Raw genomic sequence first — 12,671 nt, 5'->3', positions numbered from 1 at the left:
CTAGGACTGGGAAACTAGCAAAGGGGATAGATTTCTATCCTCATAGGTTGTTTTCTTTGAAACAATAGAGACCGGGCCAAACTTAATGGGCGTGTAAAACATTAAAAAGGGCCTGGATAAATAGGAAGTACCTGTGAGACTCTGTAGATGGGTCAGAAACCAAGAAGGGGGGATGGATTTAAAGATTTCAGAAGGAAGAAGATAGAAAGGGAATCACTTGGTGCTGGTGGTGTTTAGAACCCCTTACTCCATTGGGTTTCAAAGGTAGAAACGCCAGTCAGATTTCCCACAGTACCTGGGCCTGCTCATGAAGAAGCACGACCTGCTGGGTTAATCATCCAGTGAAGGAAAGGATTAGAATGCGTGTTTCCTTTCTTGATAACCATGGACGTATCAAATGGTCACGATCAGTGTGGTGAATTCTCTGTGATTTTGTGTGAATGGTAACAAATGATGGTCACTCCATTTTGCTGAATGATTCTCCCAAATTCACTTTCGTCACCACCCAGCAATAACTGACAGATTTCCTTTGGATTCCTCCACAGGACGTCATAAAAGCTTTGGAAAGTCATCAGCAAATATTCCACCAGATCTACAGGGCAGGATGTGTGAACGGAATTCCCATCCCGATTGATCAGTTAGAAGATATGGCAGAACGGTGAGCCCTCTTTCAATTTGATTATAGCAGTGATGATGATGAATGAGGTTTCCTATTCTCACGTCCTGAGATTTCACTTTCTTTTGCATGCCATTCAAAGGCTAGCAAAGAGTTTCCATGCCTCTGCTCCATTTTGCAAAAAAAATAGAAAAGAAAGAAAATCCATCCAGACAGCAAGTGGGTGAGGTTCATACCACAACCTCAAAGTAGTAAATTATAAACCTTTTTTCTGTACCCATGGATATCTCTCTGTAAATCTGCACTGGTGTACTGGGTCTTACTTGTACTGTGCATGAGATGTGTGACTGGTCTGCTCGCAAACTAACCTTTATCACGGCATCTTGACACTTGTAACAGTGAACTGGAACTCTTCCAACAGTTCGCAGTGACGTAGTTTACAGCTTGAGCCACTTATCCTCTGTGTCAGCTCAATGACTAAAAATAACGAAGATCTTGGTCTTTCTTGTGTGAGTTTCACCAAACTTAGTTGGGTGGTTACCAATAATGTGACGCTATTGACTGCATGAAGCCAGGCCATTTAGGCCATCAAAACAGTGCAAACCCTCAGAGGCTGTGATTTGTCATGGAATGCACAAAAGTGCTGGAGAAACTCAACAGGTCACGCAGCATTTTTTTTGGAATATTTTATTTAAATTTTCCATACATATATTCATGTCAAAATACAGTAAAACCTCATTAGAATGCGATAGTTGGGGTCCAAGGTTTCATACCGCGTTCCAGCTGAGTCACGGAACAGATATGTATCAGAGGGTCCACGGATAATCAACCCCAAATATTACCAGTATTCGAAGGATCCGCTATCTAGAACTAACAATTTTAATGCAAGAAAGCAAGCGCATTCTTTTAATATTGGTACAGGTACACAGTCCTTTATCTGGAAACCTTGGGGGACAGTGTGTTCTGAATTTTGGATTTTTCTGGATTTTGAAAAGCCAGATTTAAGCCCACCAAATTGTGCTGCCGTATCCACCCCAACCCCATTCCAGTCACCCTACTGTCTCTCCACTCCCCCCCTCGCCCGCCCGACTCGCGCTGCCGTTCTCCCCCCACCTCGCCCACCCGACTTGCGCTGCCGGTCTCGCCCGCCGAACTCGCGCTGCCGGTCTCGCCCGCCCGACTTGCACTGCCAGTCTCGCCCGCCCGACTCACGCTGCCGTTTCTCTCCCCCTCGCCTGCCGATTTGCGCTGTCGGTCTCTCCCCCTCGCCCGCCCAACTCGCGCTGCCGTCTCTCTCCCCACTTGCCGGATTTTGGAACTTTCTGGATTTTAGATGTCCGGATAAAGGATTGTGTACCTGTAATCTGAATTTTAATCAACTTATTTGCAAAGTTTGGGGTCCACAGACACCTGAGCCATAAGCGATTCCGCGGATTAATGAATCGTGTTCTAACGAGGTTTCACTATATAATAATCGTATAATTATATCAATTCCATTGTACATGATGATTTTTATAAAACCCCTCAAAAAATAATAGAAAATAAAAACCCCACCAACCCCCTCCCCCAGATAATAACCCAAATAAGGATGGAAAAGGAAGAAAGAAGAAAGGGAAAAAAAAATACAATTAGTTTAAGAAATAAAAAAAGAAGCAGACCTGGTTGTCAAGGGATCACTGCCTTTCACTTGATTCTAACCTTTTTCACTTTTATTAGTTTAGTTATTCCAAGGACATGAGGTTTCACAAGGTTTTTACCTACAATATGTAAATATGGGTGGTCATGGGGCATCAATAGGAACTAATAGGTAGGCAACATTTTGGGACTGGGCCCTTCATCAAGATATGAGCAGGTACCTGAAGTGTAGTGTGAATTGTGGAGGGGATATGACCTCACTGCCTGGAGCCTGGTCGGAATGTGGATTGCAGAGGGTCATGTGACCTCTCCGGCTGGAACCTAGTCAAAAGTCACCTCACCTGCCAATCAAGGGTTATATCTGCCCACCAATCTGCTGGGATGTTATTGACCCTTGAAGATGATGTGTGATTGAACCTCCAGACGCCAATCAATGGTTAGATCTGGCCACAGGTGAGCCTGACGCATGATTGTTCCTCGCAGGTCACGTGAACGGGGCCTAAATTGAAGAAGCAGCATGTGGAGTTTCTCCCTTTGTCTCTGTTCTTGTTGCTTTGTGGAGACCATTTCTGAATTCCAGGCTGCAGGCCACAGGCAGTTCTGGTGGGCTGACTGCAATGGGCCCATCATGGATATCGAGCCGTGGGCAATGCTGGAGACCAGGGTCATTTGATATACTTGTTACTTGCAATGAATTTACTGTTTACTAGTGTGCTGTGATTGCTAGAGATAGAGAGGGGTGGTGGCATTGTGTGTTTAACCTTTGTGTTCCCAATCAGGAGTTGAGACTGTTTAGTGGCAATTTATTTGCCCCTGATATGCAGTTATTTGCATATTTTTCCGAGTTAGTCTGTGACTATGTGTTCTTTTGTGAATTCCCCTGTGTGTAAATAAAGACCACTGTATGTTAATAACACAGGTCCAGCCATGATTCTTTTTGAAACTGCTGAACCTATTTCTGCAGTGTTCAGGGGTTCGACTGTGTGGTTGCGATGTTTTTGCGCAATCCTAAACAATTTAACTTTTCCCTGTAACCATCATATATGGGTGGACTCCCTGTTATGTGTATATGTCCCGTGACGTGCCCTTAATGAGAGGTGGTCAGGTGGAGCAGCCTATGGTCAGGCGGGAAGGAGCACTGAGTAGAGGGATGTTTTTAGTATACAGACTGGGAGATATGCAGTGGGTACAGGAAGAGAGCAGGGAGGAAGGGGCAGGGGAAGAGCACAGGTTAACAGGCATCAGATCATAGTTGGATATGGGTGAGAGGATATAAGATTAAAAAGTAGAGAAGGGGGAAGGTTAGCTCTCTGAATGAAGAGAGAAGGGAGGGGGTGGGGAGTCGGAGTAAAGAAAGCATAGGGATAGGAAAAGAGAGAGACTTGGAGGAGACGTTTAACAGAAGCTGGAGAAGTTATGCTAATGCCATCTGGTTGAATCATACCCAAATGAAATATCAGGTGTTGTTTCTCCATTTTGTGGTTTCCCTTGTTTGGCAGTGCACAAGGCTATGGTCAAACATGTCAGTGTGGGAATGGTATGTGGAAGTTGAAAGGTTGGCCACTGGGAGATCCCTGTCATTGTGTGGACAGAGTGATGATGTTCAATGAAATTGTTTCCCAGTATCTCCAATGAAGAGGTGGTCACAATGGGAGTACCAGATGCAGTAAATGAACCCTGTAGTTTCACATATTACTTCACCTGGAAGGACAGTTTGGGGCATTGAATGGTGGTGAGGGAGGAGGTGTGGATACAAGTATAGCATTTTTTCCAGTCAGAGGTGTAGGTACCGAGTTGGGGGGCGATTATTGGGGAAGGGATGAGTGGACAAGAAACCTCGAGGGAGTGATCTTTGTGGAAAGTGAGGGGGGGGGGGGGTTAGAAAGATGGTGGGATTATTATAGGTGGTGGAAATTGCGGAGGTTGGATGCAGAGGTTAATGGGGTGTGAGGTGAGGATGAGGGAAATCCTGTCCTTGTTGTGTCTTGGGGTGGAGGGGACCAGGGCAGATGTGCAGGAAATAGAGGAGATGTGGGAAAGGTCTAAGTTTATGGCAGAAAGGGAATGGTCTCAGATCAATGCCTTCACTCCCATCATGTCACTTATTTCCCTGTCCTTCTTCTCGTATTTCCATTAACTGATACTCTTATCATGGTCTCAGATCAGTGCCTTCACTCCCATCATGTCACATTTCCCTGTCCTTCTTCTTGTATTTCCATTAATTGAAACTCTTATCACCACCCCCCCCCCCACCCCCCCCCCCCCCCCCCCGGCACCTACACTAGGCATACTTCACAGTAACCCAGCAATGTGTCTTTGAGATATGGGTGGAAATGAATCACTGCTTAGTCACAAAAAGATCATTGCAAACTCACAGGCAACATAAGATGTCAGGATTGAGCTGGCTTAAAATAGCTGTGAAACAGCAGTACTAACTGCTGCAGCATCGTGCTCCCCGAATGAAGAATCATTGACCTGAACCGTTCACTGTTTGCCACTCCACCTGTGCGAAATGGCGTGCTAAATATTCCCACCATTTCCTGTTTTTATTTCACATTTCCAGAATATGCACAATATTGATTCTTCGATTAACTTCCATTCAGAATCATTCTCAATTGAAAAAGCTGGGACCCACAAACATGTGGCGGAACATGTTTTAACCTCCCAAGACACGCTGGTTAACTGAGTTCCCCTCAGTGTAGGTTATCAACAGGTGGTTGGTGGACATGTGTGAGAGAGACAACTTTACAAGGAAAGCTGAAATGGGACAGGTGGTATTGCTCATCAAGGGCTAGCATAGGTGTAATGGGTTAAATGTCCTCTTGTGCCACGAAAAGAAAATGGAAACAGTTCTGATAAAGCGATTGAGCTGATACATTTACACCATTTCTCCCTCCATGGATGCTCATTTTCAAATGAATACTGATGGAGCACATGGAGATATCCAGCTGATTTCTTCTGAAGAGTGCCCTTCAGATCTTCCAAATGTTGCATCCCTGAATAATTCTTGTGGCATCGTTGTCAGGTGCAACAGCCAGTATGCTTGCAGAAAGATGAAAGATGAGCATGCAGGGAACAGAGGGACACGCGGAGATTTAGTTTACCTTGGGCATCATGTTCAGCACAGACATTGTGAGCTGAAGGGTCTGTTCCTGTGTTCTACTGCTCCATCCTATAAAGAACAATGCCATTATAGTCTGATGGTATGTTGAGGGATAAATATAGCCTCAAGAAACAATGTTAAGCCAAAATATTAGTTATCATTTATATTTTACCATATGTAGAGCAATGGAAAATTGGAGGTGCTCCACTTTGAGATAGGCTGGTTGTTTATACTGTTTTCCCATGATTCTGTAAACCCCTGCATTTGTTATGCTCTTTCTAACCTATTCCTATCAGGGCTTGCTATAGCATGAACCTTTGATCCTTGTGAGACTAATCACTAGGATGAGAAGTGTGGTGATAGAATGCTAGTGACCCTCCTGACCACTAGAGGGAGTCATTGATGAGTTTGTGGGCACTTTGAAGAATGAGGGAGAATCTCATCAAAATGTACCGAATATTGAAAGGGATGATTAGAGAGGATGTGGAGAAGATGTGCCCAGTCATGGGAGAGTCTGCAACCAGAGGGCACGGCCTTAGGATAAAAGGGTGTCTCCTGAGAATGGAGATATGGACAAATATCTCAGCCTGAGGGTAGGAAATCTGCAATTCGTTGCCACAGAAAGCGTGGAGGCCAAGAAGGTAGGTTTAAAGCAGAGGTTGATAGGTTCTTGATTAGCAAGGGTGTCAAAGGTTACATGGAGAAGGCAGGAGAATTGGGATGAACATAAAAATACATCACCCATAATTTGCATGACAGAGAAGACTCAATGGACCGAATAGCCTAATTCTGCTACTGTATCTTCTGGTCTTAAAATTTGATGTTTTGATTACATTATATGTTTATTTAGCCATTTTTTCTCACATAAATTCAGTAAGAGAATTTTTTTTCATATCTTTTTATTGTGATTTGTGAATTCCTTAAACTTAAATTTCCATTACCCATGCTGCTGTGTTGCAAGGATGCACTGTATCTTCTTCTGTGGGAAGAGCTACTTTGCGGACGTAATTCTATGTCTCTGTGTCAGAAGAGAGTGAGATGGTGGTGGAGTTGGGGGTGGTGGGAAAATATCTCACTCCAGAGGTATGTGCACATCATGCAGTTTCAAAAATCAGTGTATGGCCGAGGGACTGTTTCAGATACAGTTTCAGAAACGAAGTTCATTCCACTCCTTGAGTGAGCTGAGGCATCAAAGCAATGTTTAAATCTCAGATAACATCTTCACATGGATAATCTAGTCATATTACTGTTGGTATGGGACCAACCAGTGTGCAAATTGGCTGCCACATTTTCAATATAGCAGCTGTGACTATATGTTATAGAATACGAAAAAACCCTCTGGGACATTTCAATGTCACTTAAGTACCATAACCTTAAAAGTAATGAGTCGTGCTACATGTGCTGTGATAGCATCAACAATTAATGAGTTTTGGAGGCAGAGCAAATTTGTTCCATCTTGGGATGGCATTTTATCCAAGTTCTTTCTTTTTCTTATTTTGTAATGATGTCAATACAGTGCACCATTATCTGAACAAACAAAGAATTGTTGGAGGGACTCAGCAGATCATGGCAGAAATGGTCAGTCAATCTTTCAAGTCAGGACCCTTTATCCTACGTGAAATGTTGACTGACCACTTCTCCCCACGGATGCTGCCCGACCCTATGTGTCCCTCCACCAGCTCATTTTTTGCTCATGATTCCAGCACCTGTAGTCTTTATGTTTTTTTTAATACCATTATTTTAGGTTTGTTTTGGGAGTTTGCCTTACATTTCCCTTTTGACTTCCAGCTTCAATTTCATTACATCCGCATCCAAGCTCCACTTAACAAGACTGGATTTCCTCGAGTTGAAGTATCGTCTTCTGGCATTCCTGGTGCTCGCTGAAACCAAACTTAAATCGTGGATCATCAAATACGGCAGGAGAGAATCAGTTCAACTCCTCCTACAGAATTATATTGTAAGAGACATTTCAGTGGAATTGTTCTGTAGTTCATATATTCTGTAGCATGACGGAATGGTTGTGTTTAAGTGAAAAATTTTTAAAATGTAGATGCTATAAATTTAAAATAGAAGCAGGAAATACTCGGCTGGTTCTTATGAAGGTCCTCTTTGGCCTGAAGTGTTCTCTCTGGTTCATTTCCCACAGATGCTCCCTGACCTGTTGAGTATTTCCAGCATCTCCATTATATTAATATCTATGCTACAGGATTATCAATTGTGGATTCAAAACTCTCCATCAGAAAGTTTTGAAATCATGTTGAATAAATTGATATTTTGAAATTGGTGTCTCAAAGCTAGACATATAATCTCTTAGAGAGGACTGAATCTGTGGAAATCTCTGCCGAAGGAAGCAATACAGGCAATAATGAATGCAAGACACAGTTAGATTTTTGCCCACTAAGGGAAGTAAAGGTGATGGGGAATGGGTAGGTTAGTGGAGCTGAGCCCACGGGCAGATCAGCCATGATCTATTGAATAGCGGAAGAGGCTCGATGGGCCAGAGAGCAATCTTCTGCTTCTATTTCTGATGTTTTTAGCCTACCATGCCCTTCAGAAAACCTCTTCTTCTTGAGCAGTCCATCAGGATCGAGGATTAGTTGTTTCCACTGCAGGTTTGTGCATTCTGGGGTGACTGTGAAGACTTTGAAGACTTTTCTACCAATGGAGTAGGTGGGGACAAATGGTGAGATGTCTCCTTGGGAGAAAGTCAAAACACTGAAATTAAATTAGCCACCCTGATGTATCAGTTGAAGGAGAGACCCTTCATCTTCGTCCTGAAACTTGAACTCGCTTTCTCTCTCCACATATTTTGCCTGACCTGCTGGGTGGTTCTAGCATTTTATTTATTTTTTTACTTCAAAACGAGAGATATTTTCCTGGGAAAGGGCACTGATACTGATTCGCTTTTCTTTCCATTGAATTGGGAGGATTTTAAAAAGACACTGTCAGTGGCATTTTACCACTGCCTGCTAAAGGGTGTCCGGGTCTCAGTGGGATCTCAGAGAGCCTGGCTCCCTGCTACCAAGGTAACAATCAGTTCGGTACCACGTCTGTAATTTTTATAAATTTAGAGATACAGCGTGATACCAGTCTCTTCCAGCTCACGAGCCCATGCCACCTAAACGCCCTCATGTGACTAATTATCCTACTAACCCCTTGCATCTTTTTGTGGGAGGAAATCGATGCACCCAGCAGAAACCCACGCAGTTACAAGGAGAATGTACAAACTCCTTACAGATGGTGGACCATTCGAACCTGAGTTGAATAGTGCATTAACTGCTGTTCTAACCATGCCATCCTAATCTTCAAATTCGGACTGTAATATTGAACTGGAGGCAATAGGCACTGCAGTTGTTGGAATCTGGAGCTGCACACGCTCTTCTGGAAGAACTCAGTGGGTTGAGCAACATCAGTGGGAGAAGAAGAATGATCATCAATTGACACTTGAATGTGTGTTTCATCCAATCTGTGTGACTGTATTACATGCCAGTGGAAATGTAGAGCCAGAGTGAGTGTGTGGCTCGGTGCAACAACAAAGTTATTTCTACATTGCCGATGATACCACGGTAGTGGGCTGTATAAAAGGGGCCAGTGAATCAGCATTCAGGAGGAAGATTTGAAAACCTCCTACTCAAAAACTATGGAGCTAGTTGTAGGCTTTAGGAAGGGAAAACCAGAGGTGTTCGATCTAGTGATCTTTGGGGATCAGAGGTGGAGAGGGTGACCAAATTTAAATTCCTGGGAGTCAGTATCTCTTTCCTGGATCCAACATACTAATATTGTGAAGAAAGCACGTCAGTGCCTCTAATTCCTCAGGAGTTTGCGAGGGTTCGGTGCAACATTGGAAACCTTGGCAAACTTCTACAGAAATGCAGTGGAAAGTGTGCTGACCGGCTGCATCACAGCCTGGGTTGGGAGCACACTACTTTCAAGCAGAAAGCCCCGCAAAAGGTAGTGGATGTAGCCCAGTAACATCACAGGCAAAACTCTCCCCACCATCGAGAAAATCTACATGGAACGCTAACAACAATCATCAAGGATTCACACCGCGCAGGACATGCTCTATTTTCACTGCTGCCATCAGTAAAGAGGTATAGATGCCACAAGACTCGCACCAGCAGGTGCTACCCCTCATCCATCAGTTTCCTGAACAACAGACTAAATCAGGGACTCATTTAAGGACTCTTTGCACGTTATTTATTATTGAATATTTTTCCTCTAATGCACAGTTTGTTTACATTCTTCTCTTTTGTATATGTATTTTTATCTTGAGTACAGTTTACAGTTACTGATAAGTAGAAATTCTGCCTGGCCTGCAGGCAAAATAGACTCAGGGTTGTATGTGATGTCATGTATTTACTCTGACAATAAATTTGAACCTTTATATTTATTATCTGGACTTCAAAGGGTTAAATTACAAAATCATTTTGCGTGAATTTCACTTCCGATCCCTGAACTGCAAAAAGCTGAGGATTGTTCTAATTCAGGTCTTGAGATATTTTAATGGAGTGGATTAAAAACAATTTCCTTTAACAAGAGGATATAATCTTGGGAAAAGGGTTAGATTGTTCTGAATAATTAGTTCTTCCACTTTCTATTCTAGCACTTAAGATAAAGGCGAACATGCTGTTGGAATTTGTTAAAATTACTTTAACACATTTGGAGTATTGTGAGTAGTTTTGGACTTCTCATTTAAGAAAAGATATGCTGACCTTGGAGAGGGTTCAGAGGAGGATGATTCCAGAAATGAAAGGTTTATCATATGAGGAGCATTTGACAACTCTAGGCCTGTACTCATTGGAATTTAGCAGAATGAAGGGGAATCTCATCAAAACATTTCAAATGTTGAAAGGCATGGACAGAGTAGATGTAGAAAGGTTGTTCCCCATGGTGGGAGAGTCTCGGACAAGAAGGCACAACTTCAGGATTGAAGAGGGTTCACTTAGAACAGAGATGTGAAGGAAATTCTCAAGCCAGATGGTAATGAATCTGTGGAATTTGTTGCCACAGGTGATTGTGGAAGCCAAATCACTGGGTGTTTTTGATAGGTTCATGTTTAACTAGAGCATCAACAATTATGGTGAGAAGGCTAGGCAGTGAGGCTGATTGGGAAAATGGATCAGTTCATGATTCAATGGCAGGGCAGAATTGATGGGCTGACTAGCCTACTTTAGTTTTGAATGTCAGCCAGTTTTTGGTGAGTTTTGTTCTGAATGATGGTGATGAATGTTCTCTTTCTGATCTCCTTGATCTTTCATTTCAGTCATTTGTTGAGGGCAACAAGTTTTTTGAACATTATGAATTCACCTTCCAGTCTCTGAAGCAGGCAGTTGATGCTTACTTGGAAGTAGAGGATTCAGGTAATAGACTTTTTTTTAAACAAAGATACAGCATGGTAACAGGCCCTTTCAGCCCACGAACTTGCGCCACCCAAATGCACCCATGTGTCCAATGAACCTACAAACCATCCATCTTTGGAACGTGGGAGGAAACCCATGCAGGTCATGGGAAGAATGCACAAACTCCTTACCAGAGCGCCCGATTTGAAACCAGATTGCTGGGACCGCTATACTAACTGCTGTGCTAACCGCTATACGAACCACGTCTCCCAACCAAATGAAGGCAGTTATTAAGACCAACTTCATTCACGTGTCAGTTTAACTCTCTGACAATGGGCACAGTTGCCCACTGCTTCCTGTATTTTCTTCTCCTTTGTTACTTTTGTTACCTCCAGTTGAAGAGAAAGAGGATGTCAACAAATTCTTGAGTGATTCATTGATACAGTGGCGGAATCTGTCTGTGGAGGTGCGCAGTGTCAGGAGCATGCTGGAAGAAGTCATTACCAACTGGAACAAATACAGCAGTACAGTGGCAGACCTGCAGGCCTGGCTGGAAGATGCAGAGAAGATGCTCAACCAACCAGAACTTGCAAAGAAGGTAAGGCTTGACTCACAGTCTACTCTGGTAGGTACTCTGCCACTGTAAGATCCTGAAGGAGACCAGATGAGATGACTCTTGGAGTATTGTGTGCAGTTCTCATCACCTTGCTTATAGAAATGACATCATTAGCTGGAAAGGGTGCTGAAAAGATTAATGAGGATGTTGCCAGAACTGGGAAGCATGAATTACAAAGAGAGGCTGGATTTGTTGGGACTTTATTCCCTGGAGTGGAGGAGGCTAAGAGGGAATGTCGCACACGTTTATAAAATCCTGACGGCATGGATAAGGTCAACAGTCGTTGAGTCGGAGAATCTAAAATGAGAGGGCATGAATTTAAGGTGAGAGGGGAAAGATTTAAAAGGCACTTGAAGTGCACCTTCTTCACACAGAAGGTAGCGGGTATATGGAATGAGCTGCCAGAGGAAGGGGTCGAGGCAAGGACAACTGTAATGTTTAAAAGACATTTAGACAGATACATGGAGAGTGAAGGTTAAAAGAAATATGGACCAAACACTAGCTTGGTTAGCAGGGGCAAGTTGGGCCGAAGGGTGTGTTTCTATGCTGTCTCACTGCATAGTTCTATGATTTAAGTGTCTCCTCCATTTCATGCAAACAGATCCTCAATGCCTTTCCCCTGAAAGGCAGAGCCATTAACTCTGTCCCAGTCACTCAGTACTGAGCTATTGGGTCATGCACTTGAGCAAGGCAACATTTTGAGACTCTAATGGTTGATACAATGCAACACCTTCTCAATGCTTTGTTTTTGTATTTTTGCCATCAGCTGTCAAATAGTTTACAGCAGCTAATGTTGCACTCTCGTTTCCTCACGTTCCTATGTGTTTGCGTTGGAAGGATTTCTTCCGTCACCTCCCGCACTGGATTCAGCAGCACTCCATCATGAATGACGCAGGGAACTTCCTCATTGAGACGTGCGATGAAGCGGTCTCTCGCGATCTCAAGCAGCAGTTGCTCTTACTGAACGGACGCTGGAGGGAGCTCTTTGTCAAAGTGAAGCATGTAGGTGTTTGGGCTCTGTTTTGTGTTCGTTTGTGAAATTATTCAGCAGCGTGCATGGAGTTGGCCAGTTACTGTGGCACACTATAAACATCTGCCACACCAGTGACAGGACCACTCCACTTGTTCTCATATTCTATGGTGAGTCAATGAACAGTAAGGGTAGTAGTTGTTGCTTTTCCCATGACCATTTCTTCTTTGCACGTTTTTTTCCCCCAGTGTCGAGTAGCTTGCTGGACCACTTCAGCTGGCCATAAAAAGCCAAGCAGCTTGAATTATAATGGATGGCCCAGTAGGTCGGGAATTTTCTCCCTGCTGCATTGAGGGAGTCTTACGGAGATTAATAAAATCATGAAGAGAGTG

At 43.4% G+C, this 12,671-nt stretch overlaps 1 protein-coding gene across 15 annotated transcripts in view; it reads left to right on the top strand.

Moving 5' to 3' along the window:
- The window catches only part of syne1b (spectrin repeat containing, nuclear envelope 1b), a 665,691-nt gene that overhangs the window by 151,857 nt on the left and 501,163 nt on the right, over positions 1 to 12,671 (top strand). For all 15 annotated transcript variants that reach the window (XM_069932310.1, XM_069932313.1, XM_069932309.1 and 12 more), the window contains 5 exons: positions 546 to 658; positions 7,143 to 7,311; positions 10,618 to 10,714; positions 11,089 to 11,291; positions 12,147 to 12,311. In XM_069932310.1, coding sequence (XP_069788411.1) covers positions 546 to 658; positions 7,143 to 7,311; positions 10,618 to 10,714; positions 11,089 to 11,291; positions 12,147 to 12,311 — 747 coding nt within the window. The remainder of the gene's footprint in view (positions 1 to 545; positions 659 to 7,142; positions 7,312 to 10,617; positions 10,715 to 11,088; positions 11,292 to 12,146; positions 12,312 to 12,671) is intronic.

Source organism: Narcine bancroftii, chromosome 4 (assembly GCF_036971445.1).
Source record: "Narcine bancroftii isolate sNarBan1 chromosome 4, sNarBan1.hap1, whole genome shotgun sequence".
NCBI classification, from domain to species: domain Eukaryota; kingdom Metazoa; phylum Chordata; class Chondrichthyes; order Torpediniformes; family Narcinidae; genus Narcine; species Narcine bancroftii.
This window is presented reverse-complemented; position numbering and strand designations above follow the sequence as displayed.